Source organism: Charadrius vociferus, unplaced genomic scaffold (assembly GCF_000708025.1).
Source record: "Charadrius vociferus isolate BGI_N301 unplaced genomic scaffold, ASM70802v2 scaffold190, whole genome shotgun sequence".
Taxonomy (NCBI): Eukaryota; Metazoa; Chordata; class Aves; order Charadriiformes; family Charadriidae; genus Charadrius; species Charadrius vociferus.
The window spans coordinates 5,503,346-5,529,528 of record NW_009646608.1 but is presented as its reverse complement, the minus strand read 5'-3'; the positions used below and the strand labels follow the sequence as shown (position 1 = coordinate 5,529,528).

Here is a 26,183-nt window from a genome sequence, read left to right as displayed (position 1 = left end):
CACCTGGAAATATCACCATGGCAGGACACACTGGCTAGCCTTGGACATAGGCCTGCCCGAGGAGCTGTGTCCAGAGCATGGGGTGAAATCTGGAGAGCTGCCATCCCCAGGACCTGGGAGGACCATCCAGACTCTCTGATGGAGTCACACCAGTCAGACCCGTATGACCCTGTTTGGACGGACAAGTTCAGTCCCACAGCATTGTTGCTTCTTCCTAAAGCAGTGCTAATTATTGCTCACCTGGAGTCTGCCCTTGGGTTAAAGCAAATTGCAGATTGCCTTTTCGTTTATTAAAAAAATCTGCCAATTCTGCTTTTATTCCTACCTGCACTGTATGCTCTTTGCCATTAGAGGGCAATGTGTAACAGGCTGTTCTCCTCTGCTCCCCAAGCCCTTTGGCTGTAGCCTGCAAACTGACGTTTCATTCTTTTCCCTCAGTTGTTCAGAGCCTTTTCTACAGTTTTCAGCTCCATCTGGTCCCACAGGCTCTCATCCTGCTGCAGGGGTGTTGTCGCCTTTCAGGGTTCATTCCAGTTCTGTGATGTTGCAAATATATCTTCATAGGGTGCGTTTGGATGGAGTTGAACTTTGTAGGACTCAGAACAGAATTGTGCAAATCTGGAGAAGTGCTACTGGCCTTTTTTGATTTTGCATACACATGGCAGCTGAAGAAACCTAAATAATATCGAACAAGCAGGAGAGAGGTATCTTTTTTGACGGCTGAGACTTTTAACTGCGGCTTGGTCAAACACCACATGGCCCCTTTTCATTCCTTGGCTTTAGCAAAGATATGCCAAAGACTCGCTTGGTTCTGTAGGCAGAGGAGCTTGCTTGAACCCTATCACATATTTGACCATTAAGTATAATTCACGCCGAAATATGAATGTGCAGAAGATACCCCTCACCACAGCGTGTTAAAAGTTTGAAAATGGGTTCAAAAACATTGGACAAGTTTATAAAAGAAAACACGAATGAAATATCAAATCTAGCTTAGAAAATCCCCAAGCCACAAATTGCCAGAATTAAAAGGAATAATGTCAGGAACATAGTGACCTTATCCTTGTGTACTTGCTGGACACCTGCAACTGGTTACCATCAGAGGCAAGATGCTGGTCTAGCTATAAAAGGGAATTTCACTGTGATATGGCCATTCTTAATATAAGACGTGACTCCATATTTACATCTCAAGAATCCCCAGACAAATACGGAGCCACGGAGGGGTGTTATCGCTGAGAAGCCTGGAGGGGCGGTGGCTCAGCAGGCCACAGGGAGGGTATGGTGCTTTCCAGCTGCAGGTCCAGCTGGCTTTGGCCGTGGTCCATCACTGCCATGTGAAGGCTGGGGCACGCGTGGCCTTGCATCTCAGGGTGGCCTGAGGAGTCCAAGCTGCAGAGGGTGAGCCCTGTCCTGCTCCCCATTTTGGGCAGGAGGTGCAGGGTGTCAGGGCATGCTGCTGCACTGCCCTCCTCCGTGCGGGACCTATTTTAGGAAAGGGGATATGAGGAAAACCTTGGTTTACATGGCTCTTCATGTGGCTGTGTTCCCAAGAGCCTGAAAAAAATGCGCTTCAGGCAGGAGAAAATAACAGCAGAAGAATCCAATCCCTCCAAAACACTATTTTTCAAACTTTATATATATTTGAGAGCTACGTGTTATTTTCCCTAAGGAGAAAAGAGTTTCCTTCCATCTCTGCTTGAGAGACAACTTGATTGCCTCACTTGAGACAGATTTTTCAGAGTGGCGGTAGCCAGGCAGACATCAGGAATGGAGGAGCTTGTTATTGCAGCCGTGCGGACCCGGGTCTCCCCCAGGAGTCAGCTCCAGCGCTGGGCACCCTCCGCTGCCTCGCACGAGGCGGCTGTTAGCAACACAGTTATTTTCTCCTGCTGCTTATTTTTATTGCCCCCAACTGACTCCAGAGCCTCCTTTTTCCTTATCTCCGCTGAGCGATGGCCTACGGAATACTTTTGCCTTTTACTTTGCTCCTCATTTTCTGATGATTTCTCTGCCCTTCTGAGCCCATTTGATGCAGTGGGTGGGTTTCTTTTCCAATATTTAGGACTGTTTCACCCTCCACATGGTCACAGTTTCCCATAAAGCTCAAATGCCCATCTCTCCTGTGCTGAAAAGGGCTGTGAATGCAAAGCAGGGAGAGCACCGACCTCCTGAAAAGAAAAAAAAAAAAAAAGGGTGAACCAGGATGGAGACGCGATGTCCTTGTCTGTGCTGCTTCTTCTCCATGCACATCTGTGCTAGTAGGTATGTCAGGTGTGTGTGCACATTTGGCACACTGGGACAGTGTCCAAAAGCCCTGTGCCAGCATATGGGACACTGACAGGTACGTGGCAGCTTCCTAGAGACGGCAGAGCCAAAGACACTGGAGAGAAGCTCTGATGACAGGGTGTTGTAGAAGACACGTGTACCATCTAGATAGACAAGGTTGCTTGTCCTAAAGACCTCTTGGATGTGGAGGTTGTTATGCACTGGTGGCTCACACGGTACAGGTATGGGATGCACTGTGGGTCTTCCACCTTGTGTCTGGGAGCCCCTCACCAGCCAACACAGCCCCCAACAACCATCTTACAGCCTACAGGGTCATTAACTCTGTTCTCTTCCCCTCCCTGCGGCAGAGACACTGATGGTGTGTGTGTGTGTGTGCCTTGCAGGTAAGCTGGACATCACCCCGGATGACCCTCGGTGGATCGGCGCGTGGTGGGGAGGCTTCCTGCTGTGTGGTGCCTTACTCTTCTTCTCGTCCCTGCCGATGTTCGGGTTCCCTCAATCCTTGCCCCCACGGCCGGAGCACGCTGGGGAGAGCGAGCAGGCCATGCTTCCCGAGAGGGACTACGAGAGACCCAAGCCGAGCAACGGGGTCCTGCGGCACGCGCTGGAGGGGGAGAGCAGCACGACCTGCTTCCAGCAGCTGCGAGGTGACACACTGGCTCTTGTCATGTTTTCTGTGAGAGTCAGCAACAGGTTAACAGCTGGTTGGATTTATAATTGGTCTCTGATTTGGGATATCTACCTCTACCCCCAAAAAAAAACAACCCCAAAAGCCCTCAGTGTCCTGGAATTTCAGTGCCTAGCTTCTAATTATCTCTGGCATTGTCCTCATTTTAAAGAGAGACTTTGTTCCACTTGAAAGGTTTGGGGGTTTTTTTAAACTACAAAGCCGCAGAAATGCGCGATAGTCCTGTAGAGTTGATTAAAAAAAAAATGGAAGGGGAACACAGTTGCCAAAGCAATTTGTGAACTTCTCTCCAGTCTACTGTCCTCCTCCCCTCTGCATCCCGAAACGGAGAGCAAACCAGCAAAGGCTGTTAAAAGAAATTGGGAGCTCCCGGCATCTGAGCTGCAACTTAGTGCAGTCCCAGATACAAAGCAACGATGCTGGGCGATGCTGCAGCTCTTAAACTGGGATGCAGAAGAGGTAGATACCAACCCAAAATAGCAGCAAAGTGGCAGGGCAGAATGTGGCTTTGCAGCAAATTAGACTGGAAAACCCCATGTTGTGTCCTGCAGTGATGGAAATGGACCTGGCTCTAATTAAGGTCAGTTAAGGATCTGGCATTTTGTGGGAGAGTGTGGGCAGATATCCTTTCCATAGGCTGCACTAGAAAAACCTTCATCTGTGATGGTGGCTCTGTAGCACTGGTGGTTGCTTCCCACTCTCTGTCACTGTGGCAGAGTGGGTTTCATTACTGCTTAATGCATTTTGATAAACGAGGACAAAATCACTTACTCTCTGTGCAGTCACCTTAATTGGGAATTGAATGAGGTGCTGGTGGGAAGGAAAAAGACTTCGAGGAAAAAAGTGTTTGCTTAAATATAAAAATGCCTTGAGTAGCTGATGTGGTTGTTCGCTAAGGGAAGGTCAAAAATGTGAAATTTTGACTTGGTGAGAAAATTCAAAAGAAAGGTAAAGGGATAAATTGTTTGAAAATTTGTCAGTAAAATTAATTTCTTTATCCTTGTTGCAAGGATTTTCTCAGGTTTGGGGGATGGGCTTTTCCCATGGTATGTCAATCTGTATAATTCTGTGGCTTTTGTCGTGGACTCATCAGAGCGTTTGCTTCTGGCCACTGAGTTTTTGGAATAGGCACTGGAAATTTTTGCAGGTTTTCACATAGAAAAATGAAAGAATATGGTGTGTCTCTGCTGCACGGAGAGGCAGCAGTTCTGCCCGAGGGCAGTGCTGAGCGAGCTGAGTTTCTTGCACTCAAGGAGGCTGTGGCGGGGTTCCTACAGCATCTATTGCTCATCGAAGTAGAGAAATTAAACTGCCACATCCATATGCTTCAGAGTATTGATTACATCAGGAGGCACCACCGCATTCCACGTTAGCCCTCTCATTGCAGGTAACCCCATTTCACATCAGTCAGTATTCCAGAGGTCTCTTTGTAGATGGACTTTGAAATACAATTTACATCACATCAAATAAGACAGGGAATGACCTTTTTAGTTATGCCTTTGAGGCTGTCACAGACGACACGGTGTTGGTAGCTGACATCTCCTTTGAAGTCCCTTGCCGCTATTGTCACAGTCGGAACGTGGTCAAGAGTCATGTTTGCTCAGGTGCCCGCCTGGAGGAGGAGATGTTTGGACACGTACCACAAGTGAAGGCAAACGTGCCTCACGAGCAGTGTTTAAAGTGGTGGGTTGAATCTTGCTGTGTATATACATTATTTTGCCAGTAGCTGAAAAATATATATGCATTCCTATGTGGCAGGACCTTGTGTCCTTAATCTATTTGTTGATTGTATAAAGTTTCCCGTGGAGAAAGTTAGACTGTGTAGCCTTTTGCCTAGGATAAAAAGGACTGGTAACTATATACAGAGGTTAAAAATATATTTGTGCATGCATAGTCGTGTCTTCTGTCCTATTACGGGCTTTGGGGTTTGCATGTATTAGTGAAGCTGAACAGCAGAGGAGGTACCTGTACATGGGGTTGGGGATGGAAATGCTCATCGGGGTTTGTGTGGCCATAACTCTGACTCCTTTTTAGCAAGTGTTTGTCTCTGCAGTTTGCTTCTGGGCAGGTGTGTGCCAGCCGTAAGTCCATGTCTGCGTGGAGATGTGGGACTGTCCATCTCTTGAGCACAGTGTGGGGAGGAAGAGTTGTTTCTCTGGGCTGATGGTGTGAACACACTGTGCGTCAACAGTGCATCCTTCGAGAAGCTGAGCTGAGTCTCCTTTTAGGCTGTTGGAGGCGTTTGATTATTTTTTATTTTATTTTATTTTTTTCAAGCCTTGCAGTGACAGTTGCGAGTGAGTGGATGTGGCAGGAGAGGAAGCGGGGTGGTGTTGGTTGGAGACACGCTCCCAGCTGGGTCACGGCTGTCAGCTGGCGACACGGCCTGGCTGGCACCTGGGAGGATGCTCGAGACGCTACAAGATCTGCTGAAAGGCAGTGAGATGCAGGGCTGGGTGAGATTCCGTGGCTTTCTCTAGCCTTAGCACACAGAATAGTTAGGACTAATATAAAAGCAAGCTGCTCAAAGTGTTGAAAGGTCTTTTACATCTTTATCAAGGTCTAAACAGGAGGGAGGGGACAGCTTTTGGAAAACCACGGTGCCTCTTCTCATCGGGTATCTTCATGCCAGGAAAAGAAGCATCCTTAAGAGGAGGTTCGAACTTGAAACGAAAAGCGTGCCTTTGAAGGGCACGAGGTGAAGAGGCAATCAAAGGCAGCAGCGGCGGCGGCGGGTGGCTGCAACGGCAGCTCTGCGCGGGGGCATGGCTGCTCGGGCCGGAGAGCTTTGGGACAGTCCTGGGAGGTGCTTAGCGTTGCTAAACTGGCGTATGAATGCTGCACCGCTTTACCTGATTAGTATTTCAGTTAAGCAGCGCAAATTCACTTGGGAGCACAGGGAAGTAAAGGATTAATAGCAGGGAGAGGATGGATAAATGCTGCCGTTGCTCTTTGCTGTCGGCTGGCAGCCTGGCAGGGTTGTTCCAGCCCTGTACTCCCCGTATGGTCTGTGAAAGCCCTCAGGCGTGGGCTGTGGCAGTTCTTGCTCTCCTGGAGGCACAGCTTTGCTTTCCTACCTCTGGTCTGCCTTGGGGACCTCTCTGCCATTCGGGGCCGGAGACGATGCTCGGCTGTGTCAGGGCACTGTGCCCTCTGCTCGTGTCTGTCCGGCATCTGCCCTCTCACTCGGTGTTAACACGCTGCCTCTAACCCACCACCTGCTCCAGGACGTGCTTGGAAATATTTTGTTCAAATAATTTATTTTTTTTTCATACAGAAATGTCACTGCTACTGAATTGAGCGGTCAGTTCTGATGAAATTTGGTTTCAGAATGCTTCCTTGGCTTTATCTTTAACACCCCTGAAACATCCTGCTCTAAATGCATTTTGTTTTGCGATGATTTAAACCAGAAATTCATTACATTCTGTCTGTCTAGCGAGAGAGATTAAAAACCTAAAAGGATTGAAATTGATATGGAATCCTTCAGGTTTGGAGAGAGAAGCTCATTCACAAGGTATTAAAAGAAAACTCACTGTGGAATTAAATGAATTTCAAAACTGCAAATTCCCTAGATTTGGAAACATTTTGGTTCCTGTCCAGCTTCATTTCCAAGAGTGTAGGAGAGCTGGGTTGTACAGCTGACAGCTGTCTTGTCTTCTGTTTGATTCCTTCCTGCTCTGTGTACCAATCTGCTGAATACCTAGGGAGAGGGCTGCTCTCAATCCTGGATTTCTCTCCCCAAAAGTGCTCGCCGGGAGGAGACACGTAGTGCTGGGCCAGAAGCTCCCAGCTGTGCAGGGGAGTCCTGGGCCGTGGAGAGCCTGTAGTCTGTCCTTGGTGGGAGTTCATAGGATTGAGTGGGTTTAATGGCTAATGGCTAGTTTTAAACTCATAACTCCAAAGAGTGATAGTGACGATGTTCTGGAGAGGGCTTCATCTGTACCTTCATTCACAGCCAGAGTGGTGAGTCTTTGGCCCAGATCTAGAGGGTATCAAGACCTTAATGCCTTTTTGGATTTGGGTCTTGGCTCCCTACCAACATCTAAAAGGCTTGCTAAGAAATCCTAATCTTAAGTAAGGGGATGGTGGGTGATCATTAAAGGCCTGGTGATCATCATCAGGTCCTGTCAGTCTCCGAGTTTCCTTTGGCTTGGATTTCTTGAGGGTGCGGGCTTTGTTGGCAGGTTCTTCTTGGCTATTTCAAAGCCAACATCCTTGTTATCGGAAGCTTTGATTAATTCAGAAAGGCCTTCAGCCTGCATGCTTCAGGGCAGAAGCTGAACAGCAGCTGAAGTCAGGCAGAGTGTGTCTGTCACCGCAAAGATGCTGTGCCTTGCCATGACCTCCATGACATGAGTGAGGGAGGTTTATGTCCCCCTCTGAAGTCGAGCAAAGGTAGTTGCTGGAGGCAAAATGATAGACTAGATGGGCCTGCTTTCCATGCATCAGAACATTATCGTTGCTTCAAGCTCATATCTGTCAAGGAGCCTTTTTGACATTGGTGTCATCCTATTCCTTCATATCCTTTGTGATACTAATTTTGTCAAAGCCGCGTGGACTGTGGCGTATTAAACTCACCTGAGAGATCTTCAGCGCCTCTTGCCTTACTCCATCTTCTCTTTTATAGGAGTTGCCTCTTTCCGGGAGGTATTTTCTTCTTGCTGCCTGCACTATTTTCTTCATCCTTTATTCCTCAAGCCAGGTAGAGATTTTGCCTTTTGTTTTCTATTCAGATCTGAGGCTTGCTGCCTACGTTGCTATTAGAAAGTAGTATTTTGGCTCAACGCTACATTACATCTTTCCCTCACCACACTGTCCTAGGTGGACTGGGCTGTAAACCTCCTTCTAATTTATTACTTTGCTTTCTGTGTTCCTCATCTTTACTGCAAATTGAAAACATGCCTCTGTAGGGTGCTCCAACTGGCAAAAAGGGGCCTTGGTGATTGTAACGTTCCAAACAATTCATTTCAAGCACCAACGTGATGATTATAGTTTGTCGTTTCTGGAGAGTAGTTAAACCTCATGTAATGAGGTTGCCAATTATCCCTGGTACTCCCCGATGTTAAGTGACAAATCAAAGCTACTTGGTGTACGTAAGTGTGTTTGCTTGTCAAGCCCATGGCCTGTCACCCACAGCTGGCCCCAAAGCAGGAGATAGGGAGGGTGCTTGATGCCTTGACATGGGTGTTGTTTGGGGTGTTCAAAGGTGGCAAGTTGAGGGATTGGCAAGGGTGTTGGAGAGCTTTGGGACATCCCCCTCTGGCCATTCCAACCTATGGGTGATCCTGTGACCAACGCTGCATGTGGATGGTCTGAAGAGTTGGGTTTTAAGTACTTCAGCAGTGAAAGGAGGCTGAGGTTTCTTGTTCTTCTCAGTGTGTCTTGCCATGGCAATGAGAATCGCTTTTCTGCTGTTGTTTCTGCAGCGTGTTGGGTGCATTGCGATAAGGATGTTAAATGAGCTGGTCCTTCGGAGTGTGGGAGGGTGAGTCTTTCTGTGCCATGTCTGATACAGCTCATGGGTTCTCCAAGTAGGTTTTTGAGACTCTTTTGAATCCAAAAGACGTTTCCCTTTTCGCATTTGGCAAATGGGCTTCAACCTCAGATTTATAGCTACAAAGTGCTGCTACAAAGTGTTCAGCTAACCTTTGGGCCAACAAGGTGCAGGGTAACGTTTATCATGACTCTTGCTGGGATCAGCTCCAGTGAAGAAGCGCCATGCTTAGCTGTTGCGTTCCCCAGGGCTTTACTGTCCCCCATCAGACATTTTCCATTCCCCCTTCATACCCAGCACCATATGCCAGGCAGCTGAAAGCACGTCACTCTAGTCTATTGAGAGACTTTTAAACTTCACTGCTGACTTTTATTCTTGTTCCCAGAGGTATTTCACCCCAAGAAGTGAGACAGATAAGGCAGCAGCAGGTGTCAAATGATTCATCTTAACGGGTAGCAGTAGCAAGATGAAAGGATATTCATTTCTATGGGGAGCCTCCTGTCATTTCCCTTAGAAAATGAAAGGGAACGAGCTGGCCCTGGCTGAGAAGATGGTGGAGGCTGCCAGGCACTGCCTGCATTGCCTCTGCACAATTTGCACTGGGTTTTGTGTTATACCCTCCAGCTGGTACAGAGTCCTGTTGCAGTAGACAATGGTCAAACATGCAGCAGAGGACAGGATCTGTCCCAGAAGGCTCACATCTGGACACACAGGGAGGAGAAGCAATGATGAAGTGATGGGACTCGTAGCCCAATGCTGCCAGACAAGGCATATCACGAGGGCTTACTCTCCTGTGTGAGACAGTGCGATAACTTCAAAATTTTTGCTGTCCATCCCCAAGTACGAAGGATGGATTTTGACCTTGGTAATGCATGATGGTTGGGTACCAGCCTTGCCAACTTTGGAAATAAATGTCCATGTTCTGTAACTCCCTCCTGCAAAAGACAGGCTGTTATTATTATTATTTGGTGGATAAAGTTAGAGGTAGACCTTTGTCTCTTTGTGTTTGGATTGGCACAAAGCTACATCTCAAGGAATCCATTAATCTCAAACAAACTGAACTCCAGAAGCACAACAGGCATTAATACCTTAAATATGGCTTTTCAAGCTCAGCGCTGCCAAATCCACCTTTGCATTTTCCCTCCTTTTCCTGGCAAGAAGGGGAAATTCTGTAGGTGGCCACCAAAGAACTGAAGGAGGCAGCAGGTGGCTTCTGAGATCTAGCCACGTCTGAATTCCCCCACCCCCGTTCCTCCCTCGCAGTATTTTTTTTTCCTCTTCTTTTTTTTCCCTGTTCTACTGAAAAATACTATGCCTCCTGCACCTTCATTATCCAGCAAATCCTCAGGAAGCAAGAATTTTATACATTTGGGATATAAAGAGACCAGAAGCTGTGGAGTGGTCCCTTCCAAGGAGGTTAAATCAAACCTAATTATAACCCTCCCCCCCAAAAAGAACCAAAAGGACCCAAGCAGAACCTGACAAAGAGCTGTGCATTCACTTGCTGAGGCCAATGCAATTAGATTTTGCACCAAAAAAAGCCCTAAGGGAAAACAGAAGCCAACACCAGAGAAACCTGTCATCTGCCAGACCCTGGTACACCATAGGGGATGTGGGGGATGGATTTTCAAAATGCAAATAGGGGTCCATTGAGGCTTCACTACACTTCAGCGAGGTAATTTTCAAACTTAATGATTTTCACATTTAATTCAAGGAGAAATTAGTCATCAGGTATTGAGACAAAGCAAGGCTCTCTTCTGTACTGGGATGCTCTCCTCTTCAAGCTGTGTTATCTTGGCAATAATTAAAATGTTCGCTGAAGTAGAAAATGTGCTATCTGATTCATTAGCCAGATTTCCCTTTGTAAGGTAACTCGTGTTTACTTATCGGAAATAGAGACGGGCTTGAAGACGAGGACTCTGGGCGCTAATGGTTCGGGAGGGAGGAGACAAGGGATCATGAAACTAAAGCATGTGTGAGCTCAGCATGTCCTCTTCCACCCTTGCAGCCACCAAAGCTGGTAGGGTCTGCGCGGAAGGCATTGCTTGCCTGGTGAAGTTCTGGGCTATGGAAACACACAGGCTAACATGCCTGTCGCAGGCATGAGGTCCTTTAACCCATGGGTGGCTGTGGCCCAAGGCTAAGGCAGGAGAATTTCAGCTTGCCCCAAGATGTGCTGCAAGAAAGTGTCACTCAGTCAGTGTTACGTGGGAATAAGAAAATGAAGCAAATTTGGTTGGCAGGAGAAGGAAAGGCCAAGTGTGAGCTGGGTTAGCTTGTGTCTCAAAGCTTGCAAGAATTTGTGCAGCTCTGAGTATAGTACTCATGACACCCATTGGCTGGCTCGGCATTGTTCGTGGGGAGTAGGCAGGGAGAGGAGAAGAAAAAAGAGGCTTTGATTGACTTCCCTATGGGGGAAACAAAAGCAATACTGGAAAACACTCATCCTTCAAAATTTCAAAATCATCTGTAAGATGTAAACATAACAACGGGTGACTTCTTTTGATGATGTTACTCTGGTATTTCACTTTGTTCTGGTGTTGCCACATTTCAACCAGCTTGCCTGTGCAGAGCAGAAAATTAGTCCTGATTTGAAGTGCGTTTGTCCAGCAGGAGAGCAGCAAGGCACCTCCAGCACCTCAAGCAGAGCCTATGCAAAAACACCTCTCCGTTTTTCCTCTTTTCCAGTGATCCCCAAAGTAACTAAGCACTTGCTCTCCAATCCCGTCTTCACCTGTATCATCCTGGCAGCCTGCATGGAGATCGCGGTGGTGGCTGGCTTCGCCGCCTTCCTGGGAAAGTACCTGGAGCAGCAGTTCAACCTCACCACCTCATCTGCCAACCAGCTCCTGGGTGAGTAACCACAGGGCCACCAAATCTCCAGCACCCAAAGGCACTTACACGTGTTCAGCCAGGCTGGATGGGGCTTTGAGCAACCTGGTCTAGTGGGAGGTGTCCCTGCCCATGGCAGGGGGGTTGGAACTCAATGATCTTCAAGGTCCCTTCCAACCTAAACCATGCTATGATTCTATGGTTGTCGTTCAAATGCCCCTTCTCTGACCATGCTATGCTGCTGCGGTTTCCCATATATATGTATTTCTCAACGTTCATTCATTCCCCGTCAGGACACTGATGCACAAGTAGGTTCTTCATTTATTTTCTCCTGCTGCCCATTCCCAAGCAGGCCCAGCAATTTGTTTGACAGCCGGTCTCTCGGCAGCACCCAATTAAGATATCTGCAAGTTGATCTTGTGTGATCTGCAACCACAGCTCACCAGATGGGCAGCTGGCAGTGATCTGTCAAAAACTGGGACATCATGAAGTGGGTGGATCTTAATAGCACAATAAGGAGCTTGCAAGCTGCTCTCCTGACAGTTATTTATTTTCCCATTGAACTCATTGATATCTTCTAGTTTTGGCCTGGTTTTCCAAAAGAAACAATCCCCTGTAGGCAGTCTTGTGTCCCTCACAGGAACTCACTGGTGAATTTTAATAGGATTTGACAGAAGGACAGAGGTCCCAAAGATGTTAGGCTCTTCCATCTTTCCTGAAAGCGAAAGGAAAGCAACTTCACTGTTGACCCACTGGGAGAAGGCAAACCACTACACTGCTTGGTGAGGGATGCTGGCCAGTCAGCACGTGAGTCCGGCCGGATGGTCAGCAAAGAGGGTATCACCCGTGAGCCTGAGCACGTCCTACTTCTGACCTAGCAGTGGGAAAGGAGGCTTTGATACATCTATGGTCCTCACAACAACTTGTTTAATTTAAACAAAGTTGCTACTGGATTTCCCACATGGCATTTGTGGGAGTCCAGAAGTGCCAGGATTTGGATGCACTTCTAAGCTTAGCCCAGGTAGGTACGGTCTGGTGTGTAACTGGCAGCAAAGGGATAAAGGTAAACCCAGACAAGCTTAGTGTGATGACGCCTTTCTGTGCCTGGAAAGCGACTCACTTCTGGCAGTGATTTTGTATCTCACAGTTTTGGAAGATTCTTTAAGGGAGGCTACGTGTTTTCAAATGCAACTATTGCCTAATCTCTGAAGATCAGACTGCTGTGAAGTATACCAAACAGGGCTCATCCAAAGCCTCTAGACACCTTAGAAAATTCTTTGCTTTATTTGTCTGTGAACTGTTGCAGAAGGCGTTAGAGATACCGCTGTTTAGGTTAGAGTGGGTCAGCCTCAGCAATTTTCATCTCCCTCCAATACGAACGATAACTGGAAGGAAACCCTGGTTCCTCTGTGCAAGGTAGCATACTTGTTTGCATCCATTCCTCACTTTTTGGGCAACCTCGGCTTGGTGCTGCTCCAGCAGTTGGTCACTAGAAGGTTTCCCCGTGCTAGCGTACAGATCTCTCTGCTGGAAAGTAAAAAGCTGTAATGGTGTGGTTCGCTGAGCCTCGCCCACACGTCCTGCTAACTGATTTTTCCTCTTGCAGGGATGACAGCAATCCCGTGTGCGTGTCTGGGCATATTCCTGGGTGGCCTCTTGGTGAAGAAGCTCAGCCTGTCTGCTCTGGGAGCCATCAGGATGGCCATGCTGGTGAACCTGGTGTCCACAGCTTGCTACGTGTCTTTCCTGTTCCTGGGATGCGACACAGGACCTGTGGCAGGGGTTACTGTTCCCTATGGAAACAAGTGAGTCCCCAGAGAGTTCCAGAGTCTCATACAGCCTTACCAACATTAATGCCATGTTATTGTCCTCGACAGGCAGCGCTGGCCCTTAGGCAGCCATATAGAGCAAGAACATAGAAGGCAATGACGTATAGGGCTCTTAGTTTGGGCTGTGTTCGTGCCACTCTCTGCTGTGAGAGTTGAGTACCTGCAGCTGACAACAGAATTTTACTAAAATCGATCAAACTGAATTGAAAGGTGCCAGGCCTGATTCTGCACCCATGGCCACCTACGTAGCGTTGGGGCCTGCTGCACCGTCTGGTTTCTCCTGGCAGCAAGGGACATGCACTGCTTTGTACATTTATTTAAGCGCCTGAGGGGAGTTTTTAGAACCAGGTTTTAGATGCCTGGAAATTCAGATATGGTGAGGAGGGAGTATGCATGGCTCCGGGCCCCTTTTGATGGGAGAAATGAGGCGTGTGGTGCCCTGTAGCATTCACAGGGCTTGAAGAGAGTTACTCTGTATTTTCTTTTCTGGTGCTCCTCAGTATGCAGTGGCGATCTTTTTGAAGACGACGGCTCTCAGCTCCTCACGGAGGAGTTACTGTTCTGGGAAAAAGCAGCTCAGTCTCCCGTGGCACATCTTTGGATTTCCTTGGGGAAACAAGGCAGCCCAAACTTCCCACTAGATTCCCCGTTGCAGAAGGATAGTAGCCCGTGGCATTTCTGTCCCCAAGGAGAGGCTGTAGCCTGGATTTCTTCAAGCTGGGATCCAGAAAGCCTGCCCGCTGCTTTTTGTGATTTGTTTGCCGTAACTAACACCCTCCAAAGCCATCTTTGTGTGGCGCTGATTGGCAAAGCTGGCTGCTCTCATTACACTGATGGCTGATACCGTTTCTCTTTCTCTTACAGCTCAACTCCAACCTCATCTCTGGACCCATATTCCCCCTGCAATAACAACTGTGAATGCCAAACTGATTCCTTCACTCCAGTCTGTGGGGCAGACGGGGTCACATACTTATCTGCCTGCTTTGCTGGCTGCAGCAGCACGGTGAGTGCCTTTCCCAGGGACCTCTCGCCTGTAGGAACGATTCTGTGAGCGCGAGCGAGTGAGGTTAGTGTGTATCTGGTAGAATAGCTCATTTACAGCCAGCACTGGTTATAACCCCAAAGACTAACCTCATACCTTAGATGGTCCTGAGCCACTGTCATTTTTCACTCTGCCAGGATCACCCACAGAGCAGAATGGGATTTCCCATCCTCTTCCTCCTCCTCTGGTCTTTCTCCTCAGCATGAAAGCAAGGAACACGAGAGGAAATCTGTGCAGTTGTCCACTGACAGAACCCAGATCCTCCACGAGAGCTCGCTAGCCCAGGCTGTGGGACCAACTTCTCTTTTCTCCTGCAGCAGCTTATCCCACCACTTCTCCACTTGCCCGTGTTTGCCCTGCCCAATCCTTTTACTCTTTTTCCTCTTGCGCTCTTCCTGAATCTGGTTCCTAGACACGTATGACCGGATCCTGGGTTTATTCACCCTTGTTTAAGCTTTCCTTCACTCCTCTTGCTTCTCTCTCTTTCCCTGCCTTGCTCTGAGGCAGCAGCAAGAGCAGTTGTAAAGGGAACAGAGGCTCCATCCAAAGACATTCTGCATTATTCAGTTCTCCGTATCTAAGAGTTTATTTCATTTAGAAAATCCTTTAAGACCAAACCATCTCTGTGTAAAGAAGATGTGGGGAATTTTTAACAACATCTTAAAAGCCTGCTTTTCTATTTTTTTTCTGCTGAAATGCTAATGTCTTCTGGGTTACGCTGAAAACAAGTGCCTGCTGCTCCTGTGGGTGGGAACTGGTGGGTTCCTGCGGTCCTTGCTCCCTACCCGGGGCTGTGCCAGGCATGGTGACCGCTGCCTCACTGCCTTTGAGGAGCCTGTGAGATGTCAGCCTGGTCGCAGTGACCGTTCATGGCTGCAGGAACGTCAGCCTTCACCACAGGCGATTACCCCTCCATGGCTCCATCCTTCCTTTTTGAGGAGACATCAAACCTCCCTTCCTGCCCTAAAGAGACAAACCGCCTGCGAGTGCCGGTGAGCGGAGGTGCAAGCAAGGCTAGCAAGTGCAGCCTCACTGCCCAGATGACCTGGGAGTTCGTCCTGCTGAAACCTTCTCTCTCCTCAAATCCCACTCCACCCTTGGAGACATAGGCATCTGTTTGAAATATCACAGTTCCAAGGTGCTTTCAGCAACCCCACGAGGGACTCCATGAGTGTGTGGCACATGCAAAGGTGTAACCTTATGCCCTGTTCCTCCTTCTCCTCCCAAGAAGAGACAAGTCAACACCTGGGGCAGCACAGGATCATTTTAACAAGAAACCAGCTTGTACAGGGCACACAGAACAGTGTCTCTAGCCAGTTCACCGAGCCCTTAGCAAGAGTACAGCCGGTGCAGTCTGTGGCTGGAGTGCAGGAGAGACCTCCTCCCTGGGTGGTTCAGAGCAAAACTCTGGCTCCTCTGGAAGGAGCGCAGTAATGAAAATTCAGCTCTGCCCCTTCAGTCAGCCGCTGCCTGACCTTGTGCTCTACAAGAGCAAACCTCTGAGCAAAAACTGCGCTCTCCCTCACCCTCTCTCTTACTCATTCTTTCTTATTGTTCCTTTTCGTCATCATCTTGGGGTTCTTTTCATCGTCTTGTTTTGTGGTTTTTTTCCAGTAACGTTTTGAACACGAATTAGTGAAGTGATAGCATCCTCTGGAAAGGGCATTATCAAGAATTATGGACCAGTTTGGCCATGCAATGGCCCTGAGGCAAAGCCAAATTGCCAAACCAGGTTTTAAACCCATAATCCAGGTAATGACCTGTCTAGAGGGTCTTGTGAATGTTATATGCTTGTGATGAGCCAAGGGTTGCTTTTTACTGGGACATAAAATTCTCTGAATGCTTTATTTAACTTTACTGCATTGGATGTTTCTGACTGCCTCTCTCCGCATTTCCTCTGTGAACAATTTCTAAAAGCAGTGTGTAGCTCCGTTCATTTTTTCTTTTTCATTTCTTCTCTCTTACTGACCTGGTTGCAGAGCTGCACCTGTCCAAAAAGCCATCGGAGTATCGGTGCTGCTAGGCAGAGCTCTGGCACTCTCGGGAGTTTCTCTTTCAAACCATTCCTGGGAGTGACCTTTGCGTACGAAGCATTTGACCACGCATCTTGTTTGTTGGATGCCATTGCTTCTCTCACCCTTTTGGCTGGAGACACATGAATTCCAGGCTGGCGTTTCCATGCTGGCATCTCACGGCTTTACACTGAAGTACCAGCCTGTCCCTTCCCTGTCAGAGCCAGGGTTTAAAGAAACGAGCAATTAAAAACATGGGTAATTTGCGTAAATAGTTACCCCAGACTCAGGATGCTGTTAAAGGTGCAAACTCTGCATCTGTGCAGTTTCACATGCACACAGAAAATCTGGTTGTGCAAGCTGCTGGGCAGTGGAAGGCTGTGATAATGTGTGGTTGCACGCGGTGGGGATGCAGACAAGGGAATCTGTAGCAATTTAGCACGGGTAACAAAATTTGCCTCTCCGCAGGACAAAGGTAAAACTCCATCTTTGATGTTTCCTTGTTTGATGTCTGTGAGTTGTATAGTGTGTCAGTAATAAAAGATCAAAGATCTGCCAGGTAAGGATGAGGTGCAGCCCTAAGCAAGCAGGTGTAGTTGGTACAATCTGCTCACACTGCTTTGGGTTAGCACTGTGGCGCAAAATGGTCAAAAAAGCGGATTGAGGGGCAAATTTTCAGGTAACGGAGGTGGGGACTTGGCTCGTGGTTTGTAAAAAATCACACCAATGGGAGGAGAATCTGCCCCACCGTTGCCAGAAACAGGTACTTTCTCTCCACTGATGAGAGTCCATGGGAAATAAGCAGCCAGTTCTGCATGTTTTCCACGATAGGAGTTTTGTCCCAGGATACTTCAGTGCAGGTATGTACTTTCCTGGACTTAGATGGGTTTTAATCCACAGGGCTGTGTCCAGGTTGGTTGCTAGCAACGCACTGCGGTAAGAGCCAGGGACTACAAATTCCTGTTGTCTCCCTGCAAACACCACTGCAGTGGTGCTAATTGTCACCATCTCGAAGCCTTCAGGTGGCAGCTTCTAACTCAGAGCACAGGAATTTGTTATGTTAATTATTGCTTGCTAGCCAGAAAGGCACCTGCATGTCTACTCCAGCTCTCCTGGAGTTCTGCACTGCGGTCTCTCTTGCCCTCTGTGCACTTACTTGGAAGAAAATCATTTGACTCCTATGCAGAAGAAAGAGATTGGTGTCAGAAAGGCTGGAGTGGTATCCCCACGGATCCTTATCTTTGGAGGCAGTGAACCAGAAAGTGTGCTTTTGTACGGTCCTGAGGGGACCCCAGCGGAAAAGCAAAGGAATTTCTGCTTGAACGTGGTAGTGGGGAAGGGGAGGAGAATTAGCTGTTTTTCAATGTTTTATTTTATGGCGTTACTCCTCTTACAGACATGTGACCTGCAAACCCAGCAGGCTGATGAAGACAAGCCATGAATCATTTATGATCGTTTCGTTCGGTATTCGTTAAGGGATTTCTTGGTAGTATTGTGCGCCTTAATTGCACTTACACCCCCCACTCAGAAATTCAGGAGGGTGAGTTGAAAATAAGGGGGAAAAAAAAAAAATCCCTAAATCTGTGACTGGCAAACAAAGCTCCTTTTCACATCCTGCGCTTGCTGGAGAGACCAAAGAAAAATGCAGTCATTTCGCCCTCCTTCTGATCACATATTGATAAAGTTTATCTCGCCTGACTTCAGCTTTTAGCTCAACACAAATCCCTCTGAACCAGATGTCATTTATTAGCCTCGTAGTGCACTTGAGTCCAGCGGTGTCTGTGCTGGCAGTTCAGCTGTGATAGTTCAGCTCTTGGTGAGCCGCAGCACCCATCGTGGGTGGCTCCTTCCCGGGATTCAGGGTGCTGGAAGCAGGCACCGAACCCACAGCCAACAACAGGGCTGCAGATTTGCCTGCTTTTAATGTACTTCAGTTTAATTGCAACAGCCAAGAGGATGGAGGTAAATAACAAAGTAATTAGAACCATAATTTGGGGATCTTCCTTGTCGCAGGGACACAGATCGTTTCTTTATTCTCCTCTGAAGGGGTATAACTTGGTAATAATTTTCTCACAGTGACATTTATGGGAGAGACTTGAAAGGAGCAGAAGAAAAGAAACAAGCCAAGGGACAGCTTTTCCTTGCTGGTAGCATGCATCAGAGCTGACGAGCTTCTGAAATCCTTTCCAAACACCCCTCAGATAAGCACAAAGGAGTTACTCAGTTGACCATTAGAGGACTCAGAGTTGCTGTTGGCAAAGCCCTCATCACTGAGGGCAGGTAGTGGGGACCACGGCTCTTGCTTCCCCTAAACCCCTGTGCTCCTCCTCAGAACCTCAGTGGCTGTTCGTGCCTCACCTCGGTCCCTGCCGAAAATGCCACCGTCGTTCCTGGCAAATGCCCCAGTCCCGGCTGTGAAGAGGCCTTCTTGACATTCCTCTGCGTGATGTGCGTTTGCAGCATGATCGGGGCCATGGCGCAGACACCGTCAGTCATCATACTCATCAGGTAGGACCGCTGCCGGGAGGATGCGATGAGCTCGCTTGGGGCTGCTCTTGGGGTGGGAGCAGGGCTGGGGGGACCATGGGGTACTGCTGGGAGCTGCAGGGAGCCGAGGGTCCCACAGAGCTCCCGGCCTCTGCCTTTTTGGCTGAGTGTCCCCGTATCAATGACTTTTTGGTTCTGTGCATCAGAAAACCCTCCTTTGAGCACTCCCTGGTGGAGACACCTTGAAAGAGCTGCCCGTATTTTCAAAAGATTTTGAACCTCCTCAGCAAATGAGGAGCTACGGGCACAGACTTTCTCCTACGGTACTGCCTTTACATGCAGGCAGGAATGAAAGCCCGAGCAGTCCTGCCTGAATTTCAGCCCGGTTGTTTCAAGTGTTAATTAAATAATTTCTTCTCTAAGCCACTACTTCGGTTGGTAGCACCTGGTTCAAACATGGCATGGCCCCACCAAGTTCAGTGCCTACAGCACTGACCTGCAAGAAAGAATACGGGAATTGCTCAAGTACAGCTTTGGTAAAAGGGGAGTGAGGAGGTACTGGGTTTGCACACAGAGAAGATCCCTGCAGGGATGGTGCAAAGAAAGGTGGCAGGCTTGTTCTTACCACGGCTGGGATTAGCATAGGAAGGGAAATACAGATGTGCAGTTTCCAGTCCTGTCAGTAAGGATGTTACAGCTGCATCAGGAAAGGGACAGAATTGCAGCCCCATGTTCACAGCACGTAATGGCTTAGTAAGATACCTTTAGAGATGGTCTGGAGATCATAGAAACCATGGGAAAATGAAAGGCTGCGGCATAGGCTAGCTTTGGTCAATAACCCCCTGGCTAGAGTTTAACTTCTCTCACCCTGGACCAAGTCCAAGAACAGAAAGAACTTGAAAGTCTGAAGGACATCTCTGAGTTGAACCAATATGAATAGGTGGGCAAAAGTAGCTAATTCAAATAACTGACCTTGTGTTATTTCCAGACACATGGAACACTTCACCTTATGATATACGTATATATCTAAGCCCACGTTTATCCAGAATTACTTGTCTGTCCGGGCTGTCACTTACTCAGAATAATAACCAGAGGCATAAATAGCAGATCCATTCTGCTGCCTGAAAAATTCCAATAAAATTCAATCAATAAGGTCGGTTTTAGAAACACACTCTTGAGTGGATCTTGGACAGAACAGCTCTGTAAGGGCATGTCTCCCTGCAGGATACAAAATGAGATATTCCACCTACTAGTTCGTTTCTCTCTTTGCATCTACAGTAGCTAAAGGGAAATCAAATTTCTCATGATAAATATTGTGGCAAAAGTAATTTGAAGTTTGAAGAGTACTTTGTTCAAGGGAGCTGCCAGCACCTGTAGGATCCTGAATGGAGACGTCTTGATGTCGACTTCAAATGAGATAAGCCAGTCGCCAGCCAGGAAGAAGAATACAAGGGAATAAGAAAAGCGAAGGGAATATTAAAAATATTCAGTTCACAGCTGTAGGAAATAAACAATTCACACATCCAAATTAGTAACTACACTCCCCTCAGAATCACTGATAGCTACTAAAATGTACAGGGAAGAGTGCTTCGCTGTAGACTATCTCATGTTCTCTTGCAACTGCCATCTTGGCTTGCTAAAAGACAGTTTTGGCGTGTGTGTGTGTCCCTAGTGTCCATGGCAGTGACAAGTGGCATCAGCAGCTCCTATGGTTAATTTAAAAATGAACTTCAGTCTCTACAAATCAGATGTCGTGTCTAGGCAAGCCATTTCTTCACTGCTGTAGTCAGTGAGAAAAGGAGATGTCTCCAGGTGGCAACTTTTAATCCACCCTAAAGTATGGGAATTCACTTTGGTCTTAAATAAAAAGGGCACCACCACGGATTAAAAACCCACTGTGAATATTTCACATAATAATCTATTTTTTCCATAAAATAAACTTTAATGCTCCTTCTGTTTCCTTCATTTCCCACCTAACTGTAGCGTCCTATTTGAGCCAAGCCATTAACCACTGAAACATTTTTTCCAAGGGCAGATACTTCCTGGCATAAAGGCTTTATATTGAGCCTGGGGGTCTGCCTGAAAACCCTGCTGAAATTCATCCAAAGGTCGCAGGCTTCGTGCAGGAGTCATGGTGTGGTGTTAAGTGGCCTGTGTAACGTGTGACATCGGGCAGGTGATCAGAATGGTCTTTTCTTAACTTAAAACCTATTATTGACTCTGGCTGTTTTATCGGTATTGTCTGATGCCCCTCCAATGTATTTGTATGAAGGACCACCACTGCCACCATGGATGCCACGAGCAGTGCTGCCTGCAGACCTCTGTAAGGAGCTGGTGGAAGAGGCAGCTGAGGCATTCAAAGTTCCCCTGTGTGATGAATCTGTTCATATGGGGATCACTGTCCTGCTTTCCCAGTCTTTATATACTGTGGGAAAGAAAATGCTATTATAAGACTTAGGACCAAATTAACGATTTCTGAAATTCCAAAGGCTTTGTTGAGCCTACCCCAAGAGGATGACTTTAGCCGGTAGCATCTTTGAGCTAAGTGAGTTAGAAAGCCATGAATTATTTTTTAAAGCACCTTTGAAGGATAACACTCATGCGATAGAGTGGGTTGTGTTTGTAGCAAAAGGCGGTGCAACTGTTGTCTTCCCAGCATGAAAAAAAAAAAAGCATGCTAAAATCACGCCCCTGAAAAGTAGTCTTCTTGAGCACTTCCTGTCCTGATTTAACAGGCTGAGTGAACCTTTTGGTCCCTCATCCTTGTTCTGTTGGATGGCCCCATGTCTTATTCCCAGTAGTCGGGGAAGTTTCAGAACCAAAAGTTTTCTCTCCTTCCAATTCTCAACATCTGCAGCCTTGAAAGCATGATGGGGAGCTTGTAAATGATGATGTACTGGGATGGGAATTTCATTTTTCCCCATCCGACGACAAGATTAGCTGTTGTTATTAATGACTTAGCTAAATTCCCGAACCTATCACCGACGCAATTACTTTTGGGGCTGTAGGCAGTTCAGGCGAAGGGAGAAGAAAAACCCCATTAATGACTTTTTGAAGAGGTGGTGGTGGCATCGTGGCTGACAGCACAGAATGGCCACAGGGTGTGTTAATCAAAGCAGAACAACAAGAATCGATTTCACTCTTTCTTTCCCTCCCTCCCTCCTCCCTGCAGAACCGTGAGCCCCGAACTCAAGTCTTACGCTTTGGGGGTGCTTTTCCTGCTTCTCCGTTTGCTAGGTAGGTATAAAAATTTCATGTCCTTCGATCCCATCCTTTCCTCCCTCACAGAAAACTGTATTTTTTAACATGCAAAAGTTGAGTTCTACTCCACGCGGTGCTGTGTTTGTCATGAGTGGGGTCTGACACAACGGGGTCTGAGCCCTCTCCATGAAGGATATCACGCCAAGGCTCCTGAAGGCGCTTTTCCTGCCATTTGAATTGTGCTAATGGAAGAAAATGCGGTGTTGCATGAGAAATGACCGTTTCTGCCATGGTCCCACGCAACCAGTTACTCTTCTATAGCTGTTATTAACATGTCAGCAGCTTGCAAAATTACTGCTGTATTGCGTATTGATGAAGTAGAGGGATATGTATTTTCATCCCCCTTTGAGGGACAGGACCTGTGTTACATGGCGTGTTTGTCCCTTCGTTTGGGTCTCTTGGAAAGGAAAACAGTAAAAGGAGACAGGCTGAGTCCTTGTATCCTCCTGTGGGTTAATATCCCATTAAAATGCATACAGCTGCTCCTCTGGACCAGTATATACTTCTCATGTATGAATTAAAAGGAACACGCCAGGTTGTTGTTCACCTGCTTCTTGTTTCTGGGTGGAGGTTTTTTTCCCCTTTTGAAGAGATGGGTCCTATTTTAAAACTCCTGTATTTCAGCTCATTAATTTCAGCGATTCAGGGAAAAATCCTCTGATCCATCATTGTGTGGGTCCATCTCATGCACGGGATTTCGGTGTGGTGTGGGGGTGGAATTCACTTTTTTTTTTCTATCAGGGCATGGGCAGTACCTTCCCTGCATGCCCTCCAAGTCTCAAAGGAATGAGCTGGAGAGTAAAATGCCATCTCCTAGGCTACAGCAAGACACTAGGAGGTACGGGACCAAAAATCCAACAGTACCATACATTGCTTTGAAGAAGTGACTTCATTTATTTACATATTTTTTGTAACACCTTATTCCCCATTAGTTGAAAGGGAAACGGTGGTCCCAGACCTGTTTACGATAAAACCGATTAGATTTTCATTGCTTTTGGTGAAGTAGCTGCAGTCCTACAGAAAGGTCCATCAAGTATTCTTATCCAGAGCTCAGATAGCTCAAAGGGAAGCTTCTGGGTTGACTTGGGTCAGCTCTGCTTCCAGCCTTGCAAAGACAGCATTTTCTTTAGCTGTCGGTGCTGCTCTCGGATTTTGGCCTGTCTTCAGCTCTCGCGGCATGAACATGGAGTGTCAGAGTAGGCAAGGGTACGAGGGGGATGGCTGTGGGCTGTTGTTTCCAAAGGAAGAAGTACTTCAGGGGGGAGTTTTTCTCTCTTTTCTCTTTTCCTTTCAAGAGAGAGAGGCCTCCTGAGATAGTAGCATCTTGAATTCCTCTAAAACCAGGCTCAGACGTGTGTGCTTAAGTTGAATAGATCTTTTTTTTTTCTTCCAATAAAGAAGCCGTAGTAAGAATTTAAAGTCAAATCTTTATGTCTTGCTCTGTCACTGAGGAATTCCCATGAAATAAGACGATACATCCTGAAGCATATCAGCAACGTAGCTAGAACCCGCAGAAAATGAAGAGAGGTACTTTTCAATATGAGCAAGGGTATCCAAATCTTGCCCTTAACAACCTGAGGTTTGAGAATAGCTTTACTGATTTATTTTAAAAGCTTTTCAGTTCACCTTTAAGCTTTGACTTAAGAAGAGAGAGATAATAGCTGTTTCTTGAACCAAAGGAGAGTATTAAATAGAGGAGGTATGAGACCCAGAGGTGCAATCGTAGCTAATAGATTTCACTAAGACAGAAGCAGCTTTTTTATACAGCCCTACAGTTTCTGCAATGAAATATATATATATAGGGGAAATTTTTGCAACACTTTGCAGTGAGAGGTAAAACATGATTGAATCTCTTTAATATTCACTATAATAACATGAAACACAACAGAATTCATCCGGTATCCTCCAGGATGTATTATCTTATTCTGTAGGAATTGTGCTGTGAGAGGGCAGCGTAACAGCGTCTTCATATAAAAGCGTTACTGCAGTTTCTTAGAGAAGAGGGTAAAGCAGTGCTGTTGGAGCCAAAGGTTTGGAATGGAAATATCTGGAACGGCAAAGAGCTTTAGACTTGTAAGATACCAGACACATCCTTTCTGGATGGTGGTCACTGTGCATCCTAGCAAAGCCTCCACTTAGCAGGGCACTTCCTTTTGTGTTTCCTACGAGTCCATGTTGTTTGCCTCTCTTCTTCCAACATGACAAAAACAGTGTTTCTCTCTCAGAAGGACTTCCCAATCTGCAGTGCAACCCCTCAACTCCCTTGTCTCAGAGGGTCTAGGCACCAAGTTGCTTCTGTGAGTCTCTTGTCCTCTCCTCTGGTAAAAATGACCTGAAACACTGACTGGTTGCTAAAAGTTTTCCATATATTTTTCTTCAAGGTTTCCACATCCATTCCTGCATTCACAGAGGTGTAGCTTTGGAGTGAAAACAGGTCCTTCCTCAAGTCTTATGAGGAGCAATTTCCAGGCCAAATTATCTTGAAAACCTGGAAAGCTGGCTGAAGCCAGCAGATGGGGGTGATAGCTCTTTCTGAAGTTCAGCCTGTGCAACTCCAAAGCTTTGTATCAAAATCTCTCAGCACGGTAGCAAGTAGGGGCTCACACCTCAAAATTATGATCCAGATGCAGTTTTCCCATAGTCCAGAAAGTGTGTGTCTCTTGCCTCCTCGGGCACTGCCACGTCTGGATGTTACCCCCTTTGGTGACATCCAGCGCCAGTGCAGCCCTGGGCACACAAACCGCATTCAGCAGCACAATCTCTTGGCTTGTTTCTGGCAGAAGCCCAGCTGAGATTTTAAATTCCAGGTTGAATGTGCACTTGCCCACAGGTTTCAAAAAAGAAAAAAAAAAAAAAAGCAAAAAAAAAAAAGCATCTTTTGGCTTAGGAGCAGAACCAGCCCAGTCTGGAATTTCCAGGCATTGAAATCATAAACAGAGAGCTGGCACTGACATTTGTTCCAGAACATAAGCAAGTTTTTAGATGTGATGACTGGGACTAGTATTTTTAACAAAGATTGTCTCGCTTTTGTATCATCTGTTTTTATTTACTACATTTATGCTATTAATGACTGGTTAAGATGAGTACCAAAAGCCCATATAGCCTTTCTTAACTCCTGCATCTATTAACACATAAGGAAGATCAAACAAAATCTGAAGAGTTCTAGACATCGACAAAATAAAATAAAGAGATCTCAGTTAACACAGGGAACGGTGAAGACAACCAATTCATTTGTAGTCTTGGGATGTATGTCATGAATGTCACTATTTTGTTCATGACAAGCTGAAGGAAGATACCTTTTTTAAGTGTGGAAATCCAGGTTAATGATGAAAACGGATCCAAGATTAAACACTTTTCGGTCTAGAAACTGCAATCCTTGTGTCTGTCTGTCTACATGTGTATTTAGAGAGTCTCGGGCATCACAGCACCTATGGAGTGATACTGTTGAGGGTATATTGTGCCCACCTGCTATTCCATTCCACCCTTTGCTTGCTCTCTTAACCTGCAGCAATGATTTTATTGATCGGGGGTTTTTCCAGGGTTTATCCGCTTCCAGCCTTCCCCCATACATATAGCAGAAGGAAGAGAAATGTTTTACATGTGTAGAAAATCCACATTTTCTTCTGAGTGCTGCACGCTCGGTGCACGTGTGCTGGCGGGGGTGTGCAAAGGTGGAATGTGGATGTCCCAACCACCGTCAGGATAATGTGAAATGGGGGGCCTCTACAATATCCCTGTAGGATGGGGAAAAGTAGAGAAGAAAAACATCATTTTTATTAGTTAAATGAGATTGGAGTGATTACTTTGCTTTAATATTGCAGCTCTGCTGCAAACTATGATTGAGAAACGCTCATCAGTAGTTAGCTGGAGTGGCTGTGGGAGAATCCTGCTGCGATATTTCATTTAATGATGCAGTGAAAATTCCCCTTCTTTTCAGATTTAATCTTTGGCATCTATGAGAGGCTATTGTTTGTTTTCCTTAGACCCAGAGAAAAACTTCTTCTGTGTCAGGGAAAGGTCCAGAAGTAGACCTCAGTGTCGTAGGTGATTTCAGGCTCTGAACTGGAGTCCTATGACATCCTTCAGATGAACTCCCCAGGGTGCAGAGTTACCAATACCCAAACAGAGAGCAAGCTGCAAGCCTGCCCTCCTCCTCTTTCACTTACCCCTCCACTCAGTCTCATTAGGCAAACGAGAAGCTTAATAAAAGCCACTTAAACTTGAGTAAAATCCTTCCTGCTTGTTGATATCAGCA

The 26,183-nt window shown here is 46.8% G+C and overlaps 1 protein-coding gene across 1 annotated transcript in view; it reads left to right on the top strand.

Moving 5' to 3' along the window:
* The window catches only part of SLCO3A1 (solute carrier organic anion transporter family, member 3A1), a 141,959-nt gene that overhangs the window by 115,129 nt on the left and 647 nt on the right, over positions 1–26,183 (top strand). Inside the window, exons 4-9 of the mRNA XM_009887641.1 lie at positions 2,667–2,930; positions 11,154–11,318; positions 12,904–13,102; positions 13,991–14,129; positions 18,513–18,688; positions 21,840–21,904. Coding sequence (XP_009885943.1) covers positions 2,667–2,930; positions 11,154–11,318; positions 12,904–13,102; positions 13,991–14,129; positions 18,513–18,688; positions 21,840–21,904 — 1,008 coding nt within the window. The remainder of the gene's footprint in view (positions 1–2,666; positions 2,931–11,153; positions 11,319–12,903; positions 13,103–13,990; positions 14,130–18,512; positions 18,689–21,839; positions 21,905–26,183) is intronic.